Genomic DNA, 24,244 nt, shown 5'->3' with positions numbered 1-24,244 from the left:
TATTCCACTTCTTTGCTTTAATAAACTCCTGGTTGCTTTGGCTTTATGTTTTGGGTCATTGTCCATCTGTAGTATGAAACGACAACCAATCAGTTTGGCTGCATTTGGCTGGATCTGAGCACACAGTATGGCTCTGAATACATCAGAATTAATTCGGCTGCTTCTGTCCTGTGTCACATCATCAATAAACACTAGTAACCCAGTGCCGCTGGCAGCCATGCATGCCCAAGCCATCACACTGCCTCCGCCGTGTTTTACAGATGATGTGGTATGCTTTGGATCATGAGCTGTAGCATGCCTTCGCCATACTTTTCTCTTTCCATCATTCTGGTAGAGGTTGATCTTGGTTTCATCTGTCCAAAGAATGTTCTTCCAGAACTGTGCTGGCTTTTTTAGATGTTTTTTAGCAAAGTCCAGTCTAGCCTTTTTCTTCTTGATGCTTATGAGTGGCTTGCACCGTGCAGTGAACCCTCTGTAGTTACTTTCATGCAGTCTTCTCTTTATGGTAGATTTGGATATTGATATGCCTACCTCCTGGAGAGTGTTGTTCACTTGGTTGGCTGTTGTGAAGGGGTTTCTCTTCACCATGGAGATTATTCTGCGATCATCCACCACTGTTGTCTTCCGTGGGCGCCCAGGTCTTTTTGCATTGATGAGTTCACCATTGCTTTCTTTCTTTCTCAGGATGTACCAAACTGTAGATTTTGTCACTCCTAATATTGTAGCAATTTCTCGGATGGTTTTTTTCTGTTTTTGCAGCTTAAGGATGGCTTGTTTCACCTGCATGGAGAGCTCCTTTGACCGCATGTTTACTTCACACCAAAAGCTTCCAAATGCAAGCACCACACCTCAAATCAACTCCAGGCCTTTTATCTGCTTAATTGAGAATGACACAATGAAGGGATTGCCCACACCTGTCCATGAAATAGCCTTGGAGTCAATTGTCCAATTACTTTTGGTCCCTTTAAAAACAGGGTGGCACATGTTAAGGAGCTGAAACTCCTAAACCCTTCATCCAATTTTAATGTGGATCCCCTCAAATGAAAGCTGAAAGTCTGAACTTCAACTGCATCTGAATTGTTTTGTTTTAAAATTCATTGTGGTAATATCTAGAACCAAAATTAGAAAAACGTTGTCTCTGTCCAAATATATATGGACCTAACCGTATATATCTATACATATATATATATATATATATATATATATATATACACACACAAAAACATTTGTTCTAATTTTGGGAGACAAAGCAAAAATAATGGGGACTTCAATCTGACATCCTGGTCTGGTGGTAATAAGTGTAAGTCTCCCTTAGAGGGATATTTGTTCAGAAGAATATGTATTATGGAGCTTTTCTGTGGAGTCTGACCAGACAATCTCTCCTTGGCTCCCCGTGTTCATCAGTAAGCGCCCATGACCCCGGTGCCGGCTCTCTAGTTGTCCTTTCTACACATTGATAGGTACTAACCGCTGTGTACTGGGTGCTCCCCACAACACCGTCCTTCCGGGTTCTGTGACTTCATCCGTCAGCCGTACATGTGCCTTTTTTTCCTCCTTTAGAGTCAAATGCAGAACTTGCTGCTTATTTTAATGTTTATACCGAGGCGGATGTTGAGAGTTATCTCTATTTAAAGAAGAAGAAAAACACGGTAACCCGTCTTTTAGTAGATCAGGTTCTCTCCTCTTAGTGATCCCAGAGGATCCTGTCCAGGAGGGAGGCCGTGTCCTCACGGTGACATCATGAGCTCTCAAAAAACAATCACTGGTAAATGGTCACCGTCCTTCCCCCAATCTACATACAGTGATTTAGGAGAGAAGAAACCAATGGATGGAAATGTGGAGCTTTCTCCAGCTCCTCTGGTTCCATCCCTGGTGGAGACGAAACTTGGAGAAGTTGTGTTTCTTAGTACGGCTCCTTCATTGACTGATGAGGGTCTTCTCTGTCCCTCTCCTCAGGGTCCTCATCCTCTGAGTGCAGAGCAGAAAGCATTAGGCTTTGGTCTCGCTGATTATCACTTCATACTTGGGGCCCACAATGTGCTGGGACCTCGGTACCGGTGGTGAGGACCGCAACAATGTAATTTATTCACTGATACATAAACATAGAATTACCGGTTCTGAGAGACGAGTCTCATATATAGACAGATACACGGCAGGTCATGTATTCAGTCTCTGTGTCTCCACAGATGGATCCAGGGGGAGAAATCCACCAGAGAGATGTCCCTGTCCTCTGTATCCCCAGGACTGTCCAGAGGAGAATCACAATATCCCGGAGGATCATCAGGTAGATGACACTGAAGTCCCCACAGCATCTGACCATGATGTGATGGGATTTGAGCTCATCTTACATTTTTTCTTTTTAGGATGAAGATCTGATTAATATTAAGGTTGAAGTTATACATGGAGCACAAGAGGCGACCGCAATATGGGCCGATCAGCAGGGTGAGGAGGGAGACTGTCATGTCTGTTCTGTGGTCATCTACTACTACTTCCATCATTGCATGACACAATCTACAGTGGCATGTAAAAGTTTGGGCACCCCTGGTCAAAATTACTGTTATTGTGACCAGTTAAGCAAGTTGAAGATGAAATGATCTCTAAAAGACCTAAAGTTAAAGATGATACATTTCCTTTGTATTACCCTTGGACATTTGTGTGCTCAGATAACTTTGACCAATGATTCAGACCTTACTTAGCCTGTTAGGGTAAGGGCTCGTTCACTATCATCGTTAGGAAAGGCCAGCTTTATAAAAACCCTGCCTACTCTAACAATGTGCCAAATAAACAGCAGCCATGGCTTCTTCTAATCCGCTGTCTAGCACTCTGAAAATGGTGGAGGCCCACAAAGCAGGAGAAGGCTATGAGCGAAGCGTTTTCAAGTTGCCCTTTCCTCGGTTCAAAATGTAATAAAGAAATGTCAGTTAATAGAAACAGTGGAGGTCAAGATAAGGTCTGGAAGACCAAGCAAATTTTCAGTAGGATTGCTATAGAGGCAAATCAGAACTCCCTCCTGACTGCAAAAGACCTTCAGAAAGATTTAGCAGACTCTGGAGTTGTGGTACATTATTATACTCTTCAGAGACACCTGCACAAATATGGCCTTCATGGAAGAGTCATCAGAAGAAAACCTCTCCTGCGACCTCACCATGAAATTCAGCGTCAGAAGTATGCAAAAGTACATCTAAGAAGGTCTGATGCATTTTGGAAACAAGTCTTGTGGACCGATGAGGTTAAAATAGAGCAATGATAAAAGTTGTGTGGAGAAAAAGGGCACAGAATTTTAGGAAAAGAACATCTCGCCAACCATTAAGCATGGTGGTGGATCAATCCTGCTTTGGGGTTGTGTTGCAGCCAATGGCACAGGGAACGGGTAGAGGGAAGAATGGATTCCATGAAATTTCAGCAAATTCTTGATGCAAACATAACACCATGTTAAATGTAAAAGATGAAAATATATATAATTTATTATTTATTGTTTTGCCTAAAATACAAAGGAAATGTCATCTTTAACTTTAGGGCGTTTAGAGATTATTTCATCTTCAACTTAACTGTTCACAATAACAGTAATTTTGACCATTGGTGCCCAAACTTTTACATGTCACTGTATTCTGTCACTGTGTGTTTCCTACAGAAGGACTCATGGAAAGAAATCCACCAGAGAGATGTCCCCGTCCTCTGTATCCCCAGGACTGTCCAGAGAAGAATCACAACATCCCGGAGAGTCATCAGGTAGACGGTGCTGAGCCCTGTACCGGATCTATATATGGGGGGACATTTCTGATCGAGGTCATAGATGTCACAGATTTTGGTGGTTTCTTGTATTGTGCTGATTGTTACATCTGATATATCAGGAGGAAGATCCAACTAAGAATAAAGAGGAGGACGAGACAGAAGAAGAAGTGATGACGAGTGGGGATCAGCCGTGTGTGAGTGACGGGAAGGAGGAGATTCCTGTAGATGTTTCCACAGGTATGTAATAATGACCGGCGTGTGATGATGATGACTGGCGTATGACGATGATGATTGGCATGTGACTATGATTAGCGGCGTATGACGATGATTGGCATGTGACTATGATTAGCGGCGTGTGATGATGATGACTGGCGTATGACGATGATGATTGGCATGTGACTATGATTAGCGGCGTGTGATGATGATCGGTGTGTGATATTGTATGAAGTCTCCGGTGCAGTGAAGCTTTATCCGCCGTCCACATCACAGCAGAAGCGTCCGGTGATGGCGCGGCTGCTCTTGTACAGAGTCCGGTTGCGCACCGATGAATAACTGGGCCGCATTCACACCTCTTAATGATTTAATAAGCACATTTTTAATTTTCCTAATTGTGTTTTTTAATATTACTTCCATCTTTTACTTTCATATTATTCTTACACAAGTCTCTTGCTGCCATATAAATGACTGAGCTTGCGATTCGGACAGAACCCCGGGGGAAGATTCCATATAATGAGGTGCTGTGGACGCCGTCTGGCCTATGATCCAGTGATGTCCATCTTTTTCAGCGTGCATAAAAGCGCAGTCGACCAGAGGCTAGACGGAGTCCAGTGTAACTCTGCTGCCTCATTATTCTGAATGGATCCCTCAGGGGTGTCATCTGAATCGTGTATTTTGTAGATTTAGATGGAAACCCCGATGTACAGTGGGTACGGAAAGTATTCAGACCCCTTTACATTTTTCACTCTTTGTTTTATTGCAGCTATTCGGTAAGTTCTAAAAAGTTCATTTTTTTCTCATTATAGTACACTCTGCACCCCATCTTGACTGAAAAAAAACAGAAATGTAGACATTTTTGCAAATTTATTAAAAAAGAAAAACTGAAATATCACATGGTCATAAGTATTCAGACCCTTTGCTCAGTATTGAATAGAAGCCCCCTTTTGAGCTAGTACAGCCATGAGTCTTCTTGGGAATGATGTAACAAGTTTTTCACACCTGGATTTAGGGATCTTCTGCCATTCTTCCTTGCAGATCCTCTCCAGTTCCATCAGGTTGGATGGTGAACGTTGGTGGACAGCCATTTTCAGGTCTCTCCAGAGATGCTCAATTGGGTTTAGGTCAGGGCTCTGGCTGGGCCAGTCAAGAATGGTCACAGAATTGTTCTGAAGCCACTCCTTTGTCATTTTAGCTGTGTGCTTAGGGTTATTGTCTTGTTGGAAGGTGAACCTTCGGCCAAGTCTGAGGTCCAGAGCACTCTGGAAGAGGTTTTCATCCAGGATATCTCTGTACTTGGCTGCATTCATGTTTCCTTCAATTGCAACCAGTCATCCTGTCTTTGCAGCTGAAAAATACCTCCATACCATGATGCTGCCTCCACCATGTTTCACTGTAGGGATTGTATTGGGCAGGTCATGAGCAGTGCCAGGTTTTCTCCACACATACCGCTTAGAATTATCACCAAAAAGTTCTATCTTCATCTCATCAGACCAGAGAATCTTATTTTTCATAGTCTGTGAGTCCTTCATGTGTTTTGAGCAAACTCTATGCGGGCTTTCATATGTCTTGCACTGAGGAGAGGCTTCCATCTGGCCACTCTGCCATAAAGGCCCGACTGGTGGAGGGCTGCAGTGATCGTTGACTTTGTGGAACTTTCTCCAATCTCCCTACTGCATCTCTGGAGCTCAGCCACAGTGATCTTGGGGGTTTTCTTTACCTCTTCTCCCACGATTGCTCAGTTTGGCTGGACGGCCAGGTCTAGGAAGACTTCTTGTGGTCCCAAACTTCTTCCATTTAAGGATTATGGAGGCCACTGTGCTCTTAGGAACCTTAAGTAATTCAGAAATACTTTTGTAACCTTGGCTAGATCTGTGCCTTTCCACAATTCTGTCTCTGAGCTCCTTGGGCAGTTCCTTTGAGCTCATGATTCTCATTTGGTCTGACATGCACTGTGAGCCATGAGGTCTTATATAGACAGGTGTGTGCCTTTCCAAATCAAGTCCTATCAGTTTAATTAAACACAGCTGGACTCCAATGAAGGAGTAGAACCATCTCAAGGAGGATCACAAGGAAATAGACAGCACGTGACTTAAATATGAGTGTCTGAGCAAAGGGTCTGAATACTTATGACCATGTGATATTTCAGTTTTTCTTTTTTAATACATTTGCAAATTTGTCTGCATTTTTGCTTTTTTTCAGTCAAGATGGGGTGCAGAGTGTACTTTAATGAGAAAAATAAATGAACTTTTTAGAATTTACCAAATGGCTGCAATGAAACAAAGAGTGAAAAACTTTAAGGGGTCTGAATACTTCCCGTACCCACTGTAAGTGTTCAGCGTACAGCACAGGATAAATATGATCCAAAATGTTCTGTACCCCAAAATGCCACCAAGAGCTTCTACTCAACCCACAAAAAACAAGTCTCCACTCAGGTTCATCATCTGTAAACAGTAATATAGGGGGTGTCCATATCACTGGTAGCACAAAGGCTCTGGAAAAGTGACGTGGCTCCCACTTAAAGAAATCCAGTGACATCTGCGCTCCCAAATCCAAATGCCCCCTCCTCCTGGGCCCCACCATGTGCAGTTACCATCCACATGTTTGGCATTACTGTAGCGGGGAGAGCCAATTTATTTCTCCAGAAAGCACTAGCTGGGAATCATGTACTGGGCGCTACAACGTAAGGGCACTACAATGTACTGGCCACTATAATGAAATATTTGCATTTTCACTTCGCAACATCCATTACTGCTCGTTTCTGGAAAGCACCCATGGAGTCAAATTCATCACTACACCTGTAGATACATTTCCATAGGGGTGTAATTTCCAAACTGGTGTCACTTGAGGGGGGATTCTGCTCTTCTGCCACTTTGGGGCTCTCTATATGGAGTCTGCAAACTGTTCTACTAAAGTTTGTTCTCCAAGAGTCAAGTAGCGCTCCGTCCCTCCCGAGTCTCGCCATGTGGCTAAGCAGTACTGTACAGCCACATATGGGGTATTGCCCCGTTCAGCAGAAATTGTATAAAATTATGACGTCATTTTTACCCATTTTCCCTTGTGAAAATGTAAAATCTGGGGCTAAAATAACATTATAGTGGTAAAAATGTAATTTTTTTTTCTTCACCGTTCAATTGTATAACATTTTGTGAATCACAATTACCTTGCATTCATTGGGAAAGTGCGCGGTGGATGCTGGGTGTGACGCGTGGGGAAACCCCACCCACAGCCCGGTGTCCACCGCGGGGATCGCATCACCGAGTCACGCCTCACTTGACGTGACATCAGCGGAAGCAAGAGCCGGCTGCAGCCGGGGGTCGCGTGATGCCGGTGAGTGGCCAGCGATAGCGCCGCTCACAGGCAATAAAGACAAAGCTAGGTAATTAAAAGAAATCTTCTCTCAACGGGTTAATTACATTGGGGGAATTTTTAATAGTAGTGGACAACTTCTTTAATTACGTGGACACTTTTCTATACTAAGGGCAAGATACGAAGCTTGAGAGTGAAATGGCACTGGAGGTACATTAAGGGAACCTGTCATCAGTAATTACCACTTAAAGAACTATTTGCTGTCTAATCTCTGCCACCCCTGACTTGTGCCAATGTCACCAGTTTATAAGTGTCATTCACTTTACCCGTCATTGTGTTAATGTTATGGCATGTAGTTGTCCTCCTTATTACCGGTACTTTCACTGACGAGGGTCTTCATTGTGAGCTCCAGAAAATACATTCAGAAATCTCTTTTGTGTTGAAGAAAAAACTCACATCTAATTTATCTTTCCTCCTTATAGGAAATCCTTGTGAGAATAACGGTTCATCACTAAATTGTAAAAAAGAAGATATCATGAAGCACTCTAATGGAGAAAACCTCATCACCCTTCCTGCACCTCCTGGACTTCACAGCACTTCACTTTCTTATAATCCTCCTGATCATGAGGAATCATCTCCTGAGCAATCTCACATTGTTACCAAAAGTCCAGGTGGCAAAGTGGATTCAAGATTTCAGTGTGACAAGCAACTTACAAAAAGCTCAGATTTTTTAACACACAGAAAACACAAAGGTAAAAAGCCATACTCCTGTTCAGAATGTGGGAAATGCTTTACATATAAATCACAATTTGTTATACATGAGAGAAATCGCACAGGAGAGAAGCCATATTCATGTTCAGAATGTGGGAAATGCTTTACAAATAAAGGGAATCTTATTACACATCAGAAAATTCACACAGGAGAGAAGCCATATTCATGTTCAGAATGTGGGAAATCTTTTATGCAGAAATCAAATCTTTCTGTTCATAAGAGAATTCACACAAGAGAAAAGCCATATTCATGTTCAGAATGTGGGAAATGCTTTACAGGTAAAGGGAATCTTATTACACATCAGAAAATTCACACAGGAGAAAAGCCGTATTCATGTTCAGAATGTGGGAAATCTTTTATACATAAATCACACCTTGTAAAACATGAGAGAAGTCATACGGGAAAGAAAGTGTAATTATGTTCACTGTGTTATATAAAGTTTAATAAACATTGTTCAGCATAAATGAGTACACCCCCTTTAATGAGTAAGATTTTATTTAATAGCTCACTGAACACAAGATCAATTTCTACAATTTTGCCAACACTGAATTTCATAGAACATTTTTTTTGTAATCAAAACATGAAAGTAAGGGTAATAATATAACTCTCATTACAAAACCTTCAGTTTTACTCAAATTAGTTGATGCAAAAATGAGTACACCCCACATCAAAGGCTACTACATCTATTATTTTGTATGGCCTCCATGATTTTAAAAGACGTCCCCAAGTTTTCTAGGCCTGGAATGAACAACTTAGTGACAATACTATATCTATCTTTTATCTCTTTTTCGATAACGAGCTCTTAGAGCCTGGATGCTGGATGGAGCGATGACAACTTGTCTCTTCAGAATTCCCCATAGGTGTCTGGTTGGGTTCAGATCAGGAGACACTTGGCCACTGAATCACTGTCACCCTGTTCTTCAGAAATGTAACAGTGGCCTACCAAGGGAACAGAGTGATGGCAGCATCTTTTCTGTCACTATAGAGCAGAACATCTGTGAATTCAAGATACCATCAATGACCTGTAGCCCCTCATGCAGCCGCACATAAGGACACGGCCACCACCAGGTCTCACTGTAGACCCCATGCATTCTCATTGTATTCCTCACCTCTTCAATGTCATACAGTTTTGAAGCCATCAGTTCCAAAAAAACCTTTATCTTGGTCTGATCACTCCAGAGTATAAAGTCCCAGGAGTCTTCATATGTTTCCGCATGTGTCCTGGCAGGTTGTAGGGCGACTTTTTTGTGTATGGGATTTAGGAGAGGCTTTCTATGTGGACAACACCCATGTCTGCCATTCCTCTATAGAAAACATTGTCTGCTTTCAGCTCATCTCTCAATGCTTGGATGAAAAATCACAGTTGGGAAGGAATGGACGGGACAAAGAACGTTACTGATAATCCAGCACTTGTTTTCCGATGTGAATAAAACCAAAAACTTTTATTGAACAAATCAAATTAAAATCATAGAAACATTAAAAAACAGATAGGAGCAAAACATCTCTGCGTTTCTACCTGGTATTTGTGTTCAGTTCTTCTTCATGACATAATAAATCACCAGTAACCGGCTTCTTATACACATCATAGGGTCTAATGCACAGCGGAGACCCCCAGCCCCAAATGGACATGTGCAAGTATGTCTACATTACCCCTATGGATGATCATATGTCCACAACAAAAAGCATCCGTGCAATAGAAGAATGAAGTGTCTGCATCTATAATGTGTATATTATGTATAATTACTATAAAAGAGGAAAAAACACAATTCAGTAAATGGATACAAGGTCTGAAGGAAGCTTCATATCACTGGGGAATCTGGAGTCCAATTCCAGAATCCACAAGGCTTCTCGGGGGTGTACTTTTTATACCAATCTCCCCCTTAGCTGGTCTGGTGACATATTCAATACCCACAACTGTAAAGTGATTAATCCCTATTGTGTTGTATGAGATGTTGTGATGCTGCAGATGTATTACGTGTTGTGGGGCCAAGAACGTCCCTAACGTGTCCCCCAATGCGGTGACGTAAGGGTCTGACCGTGCCCCCCACATATTGCAGCAGACAAGCTTCACATTGTATGGTGTCAATGACGTGTGGAGCTACAACTAATGAGATGTCGGATATTATAGGGTTTATTATGGTTAGTAGATGCAGACATTTTTGCTTTGTGCACAGACTTGCACAAACCACATTTATTTCTCCCACATTCAATGAAACCTTTGGTGTTTGTCATCCACGTGTCAGTTGTCTTTCTTGTTGCTGGATCCTTGTCAGTGTATAACATAGGTAAATGTTTTCTGGTAATATTCACTATATTATAGGAATCTTCTCTGCAGCCAGTATTGAATGTATCTCTAGACTGATGGATGTTTCCTTTGTGAGTTTTCGGTAATGTATGAAATATTGGACATTGTGGGCGATTTTCCTTTAATCGTTCTGTTTGGCATTAAGTACAGCCGATACCAAACCCTCCTCCAAAAGACAATGTAAGGGGGTATTGTATGAATTAGTAGGATCTCCATCTAGAGTGCGGCATATATTAGTGTCGTCATCCATGTACATAACCTCCGGCTCATACAACCCACTATCCAGAGCTGTGATCGAGCCCCCTTTATCTGCAGCTCTAATGACTTTATTAGGGCTGTGCTCAGGGCCGTATCTGCCATTCATGCTGCCCTAGGCACTATAAGTGGTCACGCCCCCTACTGGTAATTCATACTAAAAGTGCTCATACCCTTTAGGCCCCCTTCACACGTACCGGAGACACACACGTACACCCATTATAATCTATAGGCTGCGCACATGGTCACACGGACCGGACATGTCCGTTTTTTGCCGGCAGCTCTGACGTCAGTACGTCCTGCACACAGATGACATAGAGTGTGACATCCGCACACACGTCTGTGTGACACGTGCCGGAAGAGAGTGCAGAATAGAAATGACAGATATTTAGGTGTTAGATGTGCAAAGATTGAGATAGATGATAGATATCCGTGAGATATATAATTAGTGCCCTGTGTGTGGAGTTTACTGTACTTGTGTTTAGCTAATAAATTAAAAAAGCGATGTGGAGTCCTCCCTATTTTTGATAACCAGCAAAGGTAAAGCAGACAGCTGTGAGCGGATATTATCAGGGTGGGAAGGTCCTCGGTTACTGGGCCCTTCCCAGCCTAAAAATACCAGCCCTCAGCCACCTCAGAAATGGCGCACCAATTCAGGTGCTTTGCACGGCTCTTCACGATTGCCCTGGTGCGGTGGCGATCGGGGTAATGGTGGTTAGGGTTGATGACAGCTGTGATTTGTCATAAAACACAGCTGTCTAAAAGCCCTCAGGTTAGTAATGGAGAGGGAAAGGAAAGAGATCCCGGCACTCACCTGTAGTCAATCATTTATTCCACATCCACAGATCTGCAAAACGTTTCAGCTCCTCCAGAGCTTTTCTCAATTGTGGCCAATCACATAGAAATACAACATTTATATAGAAAAAAACAAGGAAATGACATCACAATGAAATAAAAAATGAAGAAAACCACAAACATTCATATAATCATATTAGTCTCATTATATAAAATATACACTGCTCAAAAAAATAAAGGGAACACTTACACAACAGAATATAACTCCAAGTGAATCAAACTTCTCTGAAACCAAACTGTCCACTTAGGAAGCAACACTGATTGACAATCAATTTCACATGCTGTTATACAAATGGAATAGACAATGGATGGAAATTATTGTCAATTATCAAGACACCCTCAATAAAGGAGTGGTTCTGCAGGTGGGGACCACAGACCACATCTCAGTACAATGCTTTCTGGCTGATGTTTTGGTCAGTTTTGAATATTGGTTGTACTTTCACACTCATGGTAGCATGAGACGGACTCTACAACCCACAGAAGTTGCTCAGGTAGTGCAGCTCATCCAAGATGGCACATCAATGCAAGCTGTGGCAAGAAGATTTGCTGTGTCTGTCAGCGTAGTGTCCAGAGGCTGGAGGCGGTACCAGGAGACAGGCCAGTACACCAGGAGACGTGGGGCGCCATAGGAGGGCAACAACCCAGCAGCAGGACCGCTACCTCCACCTTTGTGCAAGGAGGAGCACTGCCAGAGCCCTGCAAAATGACCTCCAGCAGGCCACAAATGTGCATGTGGCTGCACAAACGGTTATAAACCGACTCCATGAAGGTGGTATGAGGGCCCGACGTCCACAGATGGGGGTTGTGCTCACAGCCCAACACCGTGCAGGGCGCTTGGCATTTGCCACAGAACACCAGGATTGGCAAAGTCGCCACTGACGCCCTGTGCTCTTCACAGATGAAAGCAGGTTCACACTGAGCACATGTGACAGGCGTGACAGAGTCTGGAAACGCCGTGGAGAGCGATCTGCTGCCTGCAACATCCTTCAGCATGACCGGTTTGGCAGTGGGTCAGTAATGGTGTGGGGTGGCATTTCTTTGGAGGGCCGCACAGCCCTCCATGTGCTCGCCAGAGGTAGCCTGACTCTCATTAGGTACCAAGATGAGATCCTCAGACCCCTTGTAAGACCGTATGCTGGTGTGATTGGCCCTGGGTTCCTCCTAATGCAGGACAATGCCAGACCTCATGTGGCTGGAGTGTGTCAACAGTTCCTGCAAGATGAAGGCATTGAAGCTATGGACTGGCCGCCCGTTCCCCCAGACCTGAATCCGATTGAGCACATCATGTCTCGCTCCATCCACCGTTGTCACGTTGCACCCCAGACTGTCCAGGAGTTGGCGGATGCTTTAGTCCAGGTCTGGGAGGAGATCCCACAGGAGACCATCCGCAACCTCATCAGGAGCATGCCCAGGCGTTGTAGGGAGGTCATACAGGCACGTGGAGGCCACACACAATACTCAGCCTCATCAGGAGCATGCCCAGGCATTGTAGGGAGGTCATACAGGCACGTGGAGGCCACACACAATACTCAGCCTCATCAGGAGCATGCCCAGGCGTTGTAGGGAGGTCATACAGGCACGTGGAGGCCACACACAATACTGAGCCTCATCAGGAGCATGGCCAGGCATTGTAGGGAGGTCATACAGGCACGTGGAGGCCACACACAATACTGAGCCTCATCAGGAGCATGCCCAGGCGTTGTAGGCAGGTCATACAGGCACGTGGAGGCCACACACAATACTCAGCCTCATCAGGAGCATGCCCAGGCGTTGTAGGGAGGTCATACAGGCACGTGGAGGCCACACACAATACTCAGCCTCATCAGGAGCATGCCCAGGCGTTGTAGGGAGGTCATACAGGCACGTGGAGGCCACACACAATACTCAGCCTCATCAGGAGCATGCCCAGGCGTTGTAGGGAGGTCATACAGGCACGTGGAGGCCACACACAATACTGAGCCTCATCAGGAGCATGCCCAGGCGTTGTAGGGAGGTCATACAGGCACGTGGAGGCCACACACAATACTCAGCCTCATCAGGAGCATGCCCAGGCGTTGTAGGGAGGTCATACAGGCACGTGGAGGCCACACACAATACTGAGCCTCATTTTGACTTGTTTTAAGGACATTACATCAAAGTTGGATCAGCCTGTAATGTGTTTTTCCACTTTGTACAGAACAAAGTATTCAATGAGAATATTTCATTCATTCAGATCTAGGATGGGTTATTTCAGTGTTCCCTTTATTTTTTTGAGCAGTGTATATACGCAAAGATGAAAAAACGTCCATAACAAAGTATAATAACTATCAAATTAAATATTTTATTTTACACCAATACACATTGCCACAAATATATATATAGGCGTATATACAGTGCTGGCCAAAAGTACTCAGTTTCTTCCTGAAAATGATTGCAATCACAAATTCTTTGGTCTTATTATCTTCATTTAATTTGCTTGCAAGGAAAAAACACAAAAGAGAATGAAGCAAAAATCAAATCATTGATCATTTCACACAAAACTCCAAAAAAGGGCCGGACAAAAGTATTGGCACCCTCAGCCTAATACTTGGTTGCACAACCTTTAGCCAAAATAACTGGGAACAACCGCTTCCGGTAACCATCAATGAGTTTCTTACAATGCTCTGCTGGAATTGTAGACCATTCTTCTTTGGCAAACTGCTCCAGGTCCCTGATATTTGAAGGGTGCCTTCTCCAAACTGCCATTTTGAGATCTCTCCACAGGTGTTCTATGGGATTTAGGTCTGGACTCATTGCTGGCCACCTTAGAAGTCTCCAGTGCTTTCTCTAAAACCATTTTATAGTGCCTTTGGAAGTGTGTTTTAGGTCATTGTCCTGCTGGAAGACCCATGACCTCTGAGGGAGACCCAGCTTTCTCACACTGGGCCCTACATTATGCTGCAAAATTTGTTAGTAGTCTTCAGACTTCATAATGCCATGCACATGGTCAAGCAGTTCAGTGCCAGAGGCAGCAAAGCAACCCCAAAACATCAGGGAACCTCCGCCATGTTTGACTGTAGGGACCGTGTTCTTTTCTTTGAATACCTCTTTTTTTTCCTGTACACTCTATGTTGATGCTTTTTCCCAAAAAGCTCTACTTTTGTCTCATCTGACCAGAGAACATTCTTCCAAAACGTTTTAGGCTTTCTCAGGTAAGTTTTGGCAAACTCCAGCCTGGCTTTTTTATGTCTCGGGGTAAGAAGTGGGGTCTTCCTGGGTATCCTACCATACAGTCCCTTTTCATTCAGACACCGACGGATAGTACTGGTTGACACTGTTGTACCTTCGGACTGCAGGGCAGCTTGAACTTGTTTGGATGTTAGTCGAGGTTCTTTATCCACCATCCGCACAATCTTGCGTTGAAATCTCTCGTCAATTTTTCTTTTCCGTCCACATCTAGGGAGGTTAGCCACAGTGCCATGGGCTTTACACTTCTTGATGACACTGCGCACGGAAGACACAGGAACATTCAGGTCTTTGGAGATGGACTTGTAGCTTTGAGATTGCTCATGCTTCCTCACAATTTGGTTTCTCAAGTCCTCAGACAGTTCTTTGGTCTTCTTTCTTTTCTCCATGCTCAATGTGGTCCCACAAGGACACAGGACAGAGGTTGAGTCAACTTTAATCCATGTTAACTGGCTGCAAGTGTGATTTAGTTATTGCCAACACCTGTTAGGTGCCACAGGTAAGTTACAGGTGCTGTTAATTACACGAATTAGAGAAGCATCACATGATTTTTAAAAGGGTGCCAATACTTTTGTCCACCCCCTTTTTTAGGTTTGGTGTGGAATTATATCCAATTTGGCTTTAGGACAATTCTTTTTGTGTTTTTTCATTGAAGACAAATTAAATGAAGAGAATAATACCAAAGAATTTGTGATTGCAATCCTTTTCAGGAAGAAACTGAGTATTATCTGACAGAATTGCAGGGGTGCCAATACTTTTGGCAAGCACTGTAGGAAATGCAAAAAAAACATACTAATAAGTTTTACTTATATAGCGCCAACATATTCCGCAGCACTTTACAATTAATCGGGGACATGTACAGACAATAAATTCAATACAAGGTAAGACAGTTTAAACAGTTACATTAGGAGCGAGGGTCCGGCCGCTCGCACGCTTACAATCTACAAGGGAATGGGGGGACACAGTAGGTGAAAAGTGCTTGTTATTTCAGGTCTGGCAATTATAATAAATAGGGATTTTCATATAAAGCTGCATGATCCGGTCATCAGCCCGTATGTATAAGTGCAATAATCAAGTATCGAGTGCAGTTATCGTGTGCATGGAGGGTGTGGAGACAGATGAATAGTAGGGAGCAGATTCTGAATAATATTTAGAAGGAGGAAAAAGGGGAAAGTTGGTTTACTGAGTAGTTGAGGTGGTCGGCTTGTTTAAAGAGATGGGTTTTTAAAGCGCGCTTGAAGACATGGGGGCTAGGCATCAGTCGGTTCTTCTAGGGTAGAGCATTCCAGAGAACTGGCGCAGCACGAGAGAAGTCTTGGAGACGGAGGTGCGAGGTTCAAATTATGAGGGATGTTAGTCTTAGGTCATTTGTAGAACGGAGGGCACGTGTAGGGCGATAGGCAGAGATGAGAGAAGAGATATAAGGTGGTGCCGAACTGTGGAGAGCTTTGTGGGTGACAGCTATGAGTTTATATTGGACCCTGTAGCGAATGGGCAACCAGTGTAATGACTGGCACAAGATGGAGGCATCGGTGAAGCGGCTGGACAGAAATACGACCCTGGCTGCTGCATTCAGGACAGATTGGAGAGGAGAAAGTTTGGTAAGAGGGAGACCGATCAGAAGAGAGTTGCGGTAGTCCAGACGGGAGTGAATAAGAGCGACAGTAAGAGTTTTAGCAGTTTCAAAGGTGAGAAAAGGTCGGATTCTGGAGATGTTTTTAAGATGCAGGTGACAAGAGCGAGTGAGTGATCGGATATAGGGAGTAAAGGAAAGGTTAGTGTCAAATATGACCCCAAGGCAGCGAACGTGCTACTGGGAGTTATGGTTGAACCATCCAAGGTAATTTCAATGTCAGGTAGAGTTGGGTTAGTAGAGGGGAGAAACACAAGAAGTTCAGTTTTGTAGAGATTCAGTTTAAGATAGAGGGAGGACATGATGTTAGAGACAGCGGACAGACAATTCTTAGTATTTTGTATTAGGGTAGGGGTGATGTCAGGGGAAGAGGTGTCAGCATAGAGATGATACTGGAACCCAAATCTGCTGATTGTTAGTCCAATAGGGGCAGTGTATAGAGAGAAGAGGAGGGGGCATAGGACTGATCCCTGCGGGACACCGATAGTAAGGGGACGAGGAGAGGAAGAGGAGCCGGCAAAAGATACAGTGAAGGAGCGGTCAGAGATGTAGGAGGAGAACAGTTTCCTGGAGGCCTATAGAGCGGAGCATAGTGAGGAGGAGCTGGTGATCCACAGTGTCAAATGCGGCAGAGAGATCCAGGAGAATCAGCAGGGAGCAGTGACCTTTGGATTTAGCTGTTAGTAGATCATTAGAGACTTTAGTGAGGGTAGTTTCAGTGGAGTGTAAGGAGCGGAAACCAGATTGTAGAGGGTCGAGGAGAGAGTTATCTGAGAGATAGCGGATTAGACGGGAGTGGACCAAGCGTTCCAGGAGTTTAGAGATTTAAGGAAGATTAGAGACAGGTCTGTAGTTAGCAGCGCAGTTCTGGTCCAGGGATGGCTTTTTAAGTAAAGGGGTTATGATGGCATGTTTAAATGAGGAGGGGAAGATACCTGAAGAAAGAGAGAGGTTAAATATTTTAGTCAGGTGAGTGGTGACCACCGGGGAGAGAGACTGCAGATGTGAAGGAATGGGGTCACTGTTGCAGGTTGTAGGTCGGGAAGAAGTGAGGAGCTGGGTAACTTCTTCTTCTGTAACAGGCTCAAAGATGGCTAGTGAGCTTGAAGTGCGGCAGGGAAGGGGATCCAGGCACTGAGGAGATTGGACCAAAATGACCTGATGGATGTGGTTGATTTTTTCTAGGAAATAAGTGGCCAGATCCTCACCGCTGAGGTTGGTGGTGGGGGCCTGTGCATTAGGTTTCAGGAGGAAGTTTAAGGTTTCAAAAAGTCATTTTGGATTGTTGGACAGTGAAGTGATGAGGGGGGTGTTATAGCAGAAGATGAGGTCCCCCAAGTTCAAAGACCCCATCTATGCTATATAAGTCTGACGGTTACCTTAGGTCAAAAACAACAACCAAATGTTCCTTCCTTGTATCAATAGAAACTAACGTGTCCTTGCTAGTCATCAGAATGTGTCTGATTAAATGTTTCAACACAAGCATAGGCATCACGAGAACAGAAACCAGTCTTTTTTTGCACAGCTAAATTGTATGATCGGACCATATATGGTAAATCTGTTTCTTCCTCCAGGGTGTATATAAACCCTATGCTTTGTAATAAAGTTAGAGTCTGTTGACGCATACTACCTGTCTTGTGTCTTATTCTCTCCGGGCCTGTATACTAAAGGATAGAAGAACCAGAAAGCAGTGACGACAGGGGTGAAGTAGGATTGTTCTGGTCCAGGGATGGCTTTTTAAGTAAAGGGGTTATGATGGCATGTTTAAATGAGGAGGGGAAGATACCTGAAGAAAGAGAGAGGTTAAATATTTTAGTCAGGTGAGTGGTGACCACCGGGGAGAGAGACTGCAGATGTGAAGGAATGGGGTCACTGTTGCAGGTTGTAGGTCGGGAAGAAGTGAGGAGCTGGGTAACTTCTTCTTCTGTAACAGGCTCAAAGATGGCTAGTGAGCTTGAAGTGCGGCAGGGAAGGGGATCCAGGCACTGAGGAGATTGGACCAAAATGACCTGATGGATGTGGTTGATTTTTTCTAGGAAATAAGTGGCCAGATCCTCACCGCTGAGGTTGGTGGTGGGGGCCTGTGCATTAGGTTTCAGGAGGAAGTTTAAGGTTTCAAAAAGTCATTTTGGATTGTTGGACAGTGAAGTGATGAGGGGGGTGTTATAGCAGAAGATGAGGTCCCCCAAGTTCAAAGACCCCATCTATGCTATATAAGTCTGACGGTTACCTTAGGTCAAAAACAACAACCAAATGTTCCTTCCTTGTATCAATAGAAACTAACGTGTCCTTGCTAGTCATCAGAATGTGTCTGATTAAATGTTTCAACACAAGCATAGGCATCACGAGAACAGAAACCAGTCTTTTTTTGCACAGCTAAATTGTATGATCGGACCATATATGGTAAATCTGTTTCTTCCTCCAGGGTGTATATAAACCCTATGCTTTGTAATAAAGTTAGAGTCTGTTGACGCATACTACCTGTCTTGTGTCTTATTCTCTCCGGGCCTGTATACTAAAGGATAGAAGAACCAGAAAGCAGTGACGACAGGGGTGAAGTAGGATTGTTTGGCCAGATGAAGGGCAGAGTTATAGGTTTTGAGCATGAATTTATAGTGGATGAAGTCCTCTGCTAAAAGAGATTTTCTCCACTGACGCTCAGCGCACCTTGAGCAACGCTGAAGAAAGCGTGTTTGCATTGTGTGCCAGGGCTGCCGTTGTCTGCGTTGGGTCTTTCTGCGTGTAGAAGGTGCTGCTTCATTTAGGGCGCTCTTCACTGTATTATTGTAGTGTGACAATGCCAAGTTTGGACAGAAGAGGGAGGAGATGGGGGCTGAAGATGTGTGGAGATTGTCCATAAGCTGCTGGGTATTAATGGTACGTGTATTCCTAGAAGTGTGGTAAGTGGGGGTGTCCCAGGTGAGGAGACAGTTCTTGACAGAGAAGGAAAGAAGGTTGTGGTCCGACAGCGGGAAAGGAGAGTTAGTAAAGTCATGCAGCGAGCATAGACGGGAGAAAACCAGGTCCAGAGTATTCCCGTCTTCATGTGTAGGAGAATTAGTAACCTGTGAGAGGCCGAATGACGAGGTTAGAGAAAGTAGATGAGAGGCAGATTGGGAGAGGGGATCATCGATGGGGATGTTAAAGTCTCCTGTGATGAGCGTGGGGATGTCACAGGATAGAAAGTGAAGAAGCCAGTTGGCAAAGTTATCCAGGAACTGGTGGGAGGAGCCTGGAGGGCGATACACAACTGCCACTCACAGTGAGAAGGGTTTGAAGAGTCTGATGGTGTGGACTTCAAAGGAAGGAAACATAAGTGAGGGAACTGGGGGGATGACCTGGAAAGCACATTGTGGTGAAAGGAGCAAACCAACACCTCCACCCTGTCTATTCTCAGGTCTGGCCGTAAGTAAAAATTTCAGCCCACCAAATGAGAGAGCAGCAGCTGCGGTGGTGTCTGAATGCTGGATCCAGATTTTTGTAATAGCCAGAAGGTTAAGGGAATTAGAGAGGAAAAAATCGTGAATGTAAGTTAGTTTGTTACACACAGACCGTGCGTTCCAGAGGGCACAATGAAAGCAATAGGAGAGGGCATGCACTGAATGTTACTAAGATTAGCAGGGTTTCTATATGCAGCTGGAGGAGAGTGATGTATGCTAGTGCAGGGAGGCCCAGTGTTGGGGGAGATGTTGCCAGCGACTAGGAGGAGAAAAATGAGAAAGAGCAGGTGGTGCAATGATTTGTATGAACGTTTTGCGTGCTGTATGGAGGTAGTGGATGGTTTGGAGTGGGTGAGAAATATCAGTGGAGCCTCAGAGTTATACATGAGAGAGGGGAGAAGGGAGGGGTGGATATGGAGAGAGTGCACAGAATGTGTTAAAGGGTGGGCGAGATGTGAGAAAGTAGAAGTTAAAACAAGTAAGATAATAATCATCGTACCATTTAACTATATGCACCAAAGTCTAAAAAACAAATATCATCATTCACCCACAACACATTCTAATTCTCCTCTGTATATCATAAATGGGAAGGAAAAATTATTGACCTAATTTATATATTATTTATTTTACATTTTTCGCATTCTCCACTTTTAAATCTGTATCTGCCGCCTGCAGTCTATCAGCAGTCAACAAGATTAAATCCAGGGAACACTTATTAATCTGCTCGAATTGATCGCAGAAAGTCCCATCCTCTGAAAACAGAGTGGGGCGCAGATGGACTCGCAGTCCTCGCGATAGGCGTTTTTCTCCACAGTATTCCATTACAGTTGCAGCATGAAGTTCATAGGAGACTCACCTTTTGGTTTCTTTTCCCAGTCACGTCTCCTGAATTCACTTGTGGATATTTTGAGAAAGTCCGAAGATATCGTTGTCTGAGACAAAATCCCAGGTGATAGAACAAGTGAGTGCTCCTAGGAGAGGAGGCGGTATTAAGAGAAGGTTATTAAGGAGGGAAGCCTTCTGGATATTGACTGTAAATCGTCTGTCTCCTAAAGGCCTGAATCTAGAGTATAATGTGAGTCCGTCAGTAGAGCTGGGGGACAAATGTTCCCTTTCTCTTCTTTCTTCTTGCAGACAGTACAGACACGGTGGTCTCGCTGGAGCGCAGATACCGCATTGTGCACTAACACATCTATGGTTATAGAAATGATCGGGGTCAGGAATGAAGTTGAGATTTGATGAAGGTTTTTTATGGATAGAGCAACATTGGATTCCGGGGAAGAAGCTTTCACATTACTATTTGTGGCTTCGGCTCTTATGTTGTGATAATGTCGGTATACTCATTGTTTTTTCAGTATGTAGACAGTGATCAGGTCATAGAAGGGTTATGGGTTTAGAATTGCTTTCATTTCTCATTGGGTGAATATTTTAATATCTGAACGGACGACTAAATTATCAGCATTAGAACATTTTAATAAAAAATTTTAATATTATAAAAAAGGAGAAAAAAAATAATAATATATTAAAATTTCGCCAGACCCTGATCACAAGATGGCGCCGAGAACTCTGCACAACAACATGGAGAGGAGGAGATGGCGCGGGAGGATGCTGAGGCTGAGTCGCACCCGGGAGAACCTGAGCCTACGTAAAGACAGGTATCTGTACAACTCCGCTCTGCTATACAAGACACAGACGTATCTCTTAGGCCGGGGTCTCACTAGCGTACGGTATGCGATGCGAGACCCCCCGATGTGATATGCTAATGACACTCGCTGCTGCTCTGCTGCGAGCGGGAGCCGAATGTCAGTGCTCCATGCTCTGATCCTCTCGCACGGCTGCGGAGGGGACGGGGAAATCACTATCTCCATCTCCTCTGCTGCTGGCATTGGCGGGAATCGCACTGCACTCGGGTGGTATCTGAGTGCAGCGCGATGTTTCACACGCACCTGTAGATTATATGGGTGCGTGCGATCCGATCGGAGCTGGAAAACAAAACGCCGCTGAGCAGAGAATCCGAGGATTACTGGGTACGGACGCAGTCTGGGGTTTTATCAGATTGAAGTGAGAGCGAGCCCTGACTGGGGAAACAGATGAACTTACTATAGATGTGGACCTGATGAGACTACTGGACTTACAGAACCTCCGGGAGCAGAGAAATCCTCATCACTGGAGAAAGCGGCCACTATGTGACGTCAGAGAGAGGAGGAGCCGGAGGAGCGACTGCGCCGGGATCATCTGCAGATCTGGGCGGGGCAATGACCCATGAGGGGGAGGAGCTGCGGTGACGTCATCACTGTCACATGACCGCAGCCTCATCACAGCTCCTTCACCATTATAATAACTTTATAGTTTATAGAATCATTACAGTCTGTGAGGAAACATCAGACAGAAAAGGAGGAAAGAGAAGAAACAATATTTATTTTATTTTCAATGTTTTATTTCTTGAGAATCTAATATAAAGTAGGGACAAACAGATGATTTCATGAAGAGTCTTTGCAGGTGTATAACAAGGAAACATAAGATATAGATATTTATACATTCAAGTGAATTATTCTTGTGACATCACAAGAAGAGGGGAAGTGTCAGATATAAACTTTAAGAATAAAATATCTGATTCCAAAAAGAAGAATTTTTTCTTAGATTCATAAACTAGTGTCATAATGTATAAGGAATAAAGTAGATTGTCTCAGGTATATATAGGACCAGAGAATAAGAAATGGAGGGAGGGAGGGGTGAGACAGACTTTGGTATAGGAGAAGGAAAAAGGAAGGAGGGAGTGGGGGAGGGGGGTCCAGTATATTCTACGTCAGATCTTCAAGATATTAATAAAACATTAAATGGTTGAGGACAGAAAATGAGTAGAATTCCTGTAAATCTGCCGAGGACTCCAGACATAATGGAGGAGGTAAGGTTTTGTATGGAGAGAGCAGCCAGTTCTTCAGTATGGTTCAGTTGATCAATTCTGAGGATTAATTCTTTCTTGTTTGGGATATTTGAAGGGCGCCAAAGTGGGGGTAGGAGACGTTTGCCGGCAGTAAACACGAAGGAGGCCAATTTAGACAAGAACTTTTTATCTGGATCAATTGGAAAGTTTAGAAAAATATGTTTAGGGGTTAGGGCTATGTTGGTGTGGAGCAATTCGTATAAGGTTTGGGAAACGATTTTCCAAAATTCTTGTAAGATTTGACATGACCACCAAAGGTGGAGGTAGAGCCGGTATGATTTTCCCATCTCCAGCATACAGGGGTGGATTAAGAGTAGCAAGGGCCCGGGCAGTTTAGAAGGCGCGGCCCCCCCCCCACACACCTGATTTATCACGTGACATGTCACATGATCCCCTGTAATAGATCATGTGATAGTTCACGGGAAATTAATTTGGCACAATATTAATTGTGCTGCCTCATCTGAGAGCAGCACAATATTGGGGCAGATACCCTGATTCCAGCGATGTGTCACTTTTTCAGCTGCTTGTTGTCATTTTGAGAAAATCACCGTTTTATCTGCTGCAGATCTAGCAGCTCTCTGAATGCTGCGCTCTGTATAGCCCCGCCCACACCACTGATTGGCCGCTTTCTGCCCATGCTCAGTGTACACAGAAATCTACTGATCAGTGATGGGGGTGGGGTCCTACAGAACTTACTAGTCATCTAGTGATAATTACCTTCTGACAAATCAATGATTTTATCAAAACAACACTAAGCAGCCCAGTAAGTGACACATTACTGGAATCAATGCCTCTAACCCTACATTATGCTGCTCTCAGATTAGGTGGCAAAAACCTGATGACAGATTCCCTTTAAAGGAGCTGTAAACACAAAAAAGTTTGTATTAAAAAAAATACAAGCCATTTGTGAAATGAACTTTTTTTGATTGTTAATTCACATTAGACTGTATCTTCAACCCTTTTGTCAGCAGGTCTTATTACAGACTCTGAATAGGGCAGCTCTCTCCCTCTCCCTCAGCAGAAAGTCACAGCATGGTGAAAAAACGGGATCTTTTATGATTTTCTCATAATAAATAAAAAAGGACATGCAAGTCCTCCAAACTATTTTCCGTTTCTCTATAGGGGAGGTCCTAAATCTTTCTGGTTCTTTAGTTGATCACATGTCAAAAAGGCAAAGCATTTACTATGAACTCGCCTAAAAAAATATACACTGGGAGAGTAATATCATCATCTGCATGTAAATATTCCTTGACTCTAAGGGCTCGCTCACACTGTCGTATAACACGGCCGAATGCTATGTGATGTTTTATCGGATAGGACTCGGCCCTATGTTATACTATGGGACAGTGCAGATCTGAGATTATTGGCATGAGAAAATAATCTCATTCGATATTCGGACCATGTGCACCCATACAAGTCTATGGGTGCACGTAAAACATTGGACTGCACTTGGATGTCATCGAAGTGCAGTCCGATGAACACTCACAGAGACTATGGAGAAGATGGAGAAATTAAGTTCTCCATCTTCTCCATATCTGTGCTGCGAGAGAATCGGATCACACTCAGTTGAAGCTCTGACAGAG

At 43.9% G+C, this 24,244-nt stretch overlaps 1 protein-coding gene across 1 annotated transcript in view; it reads left to right on the top strand.

Moving 5' to 3' along the window:
• LOC141212352 (uncharacterized) overlaps positions 1 to 24,244 on the top strand; it is a 71,446-nt gene that overhangs the window by 2,886 nt on the left and 44,316 nt on the right. Inside the window, exons 3-7 of the mRNA XM_073664908.1 lie at positions 2,187 to 2,284; positions 2,364 to 2,442; positions 3,632 to 3,729; positions 3,852 to 3,969; positions 7,737 to 8,434. Coding sequence (XP_073521009.1) covers positions 2,187 to 2,284; positions 2,364 to 2,442; positions 3,632 to 3,729; positions 3,852 to 3,969; positions 7,737 to 8,434 — 1,091 coding nt within the window. The remainder of the gene's footprint in view (positions 1 to 2,186; positions 2,285 to 2,363; positions 2,443 to 3,631; positions 3,730 to 3,851; positions 3,970 to 7,736; positions 8,435 to 24,244) is intronic.

This window comes from Phyllobates terribilis, unplaced genomic scaffold (assembly GCF_046119375.1).
Source record: "Phyllobates terribilis strain yellow unplaced genomic scaffold, ASM4611937v1 Scaffold_171__1_contigs__length_4068163, whole genome shotgun sequence".
Taxonomy (NCBI): Eukaryota; Metazoa; Chordata; class Amphibia; order Anura; family Dendrobatidae; genus Phyllobates; species Phyllobates terribilis.
Note: the sequence above shows the minus strand (reverse complement) of the source record. Positions and strands in the feature narration are given on the sequence as shown.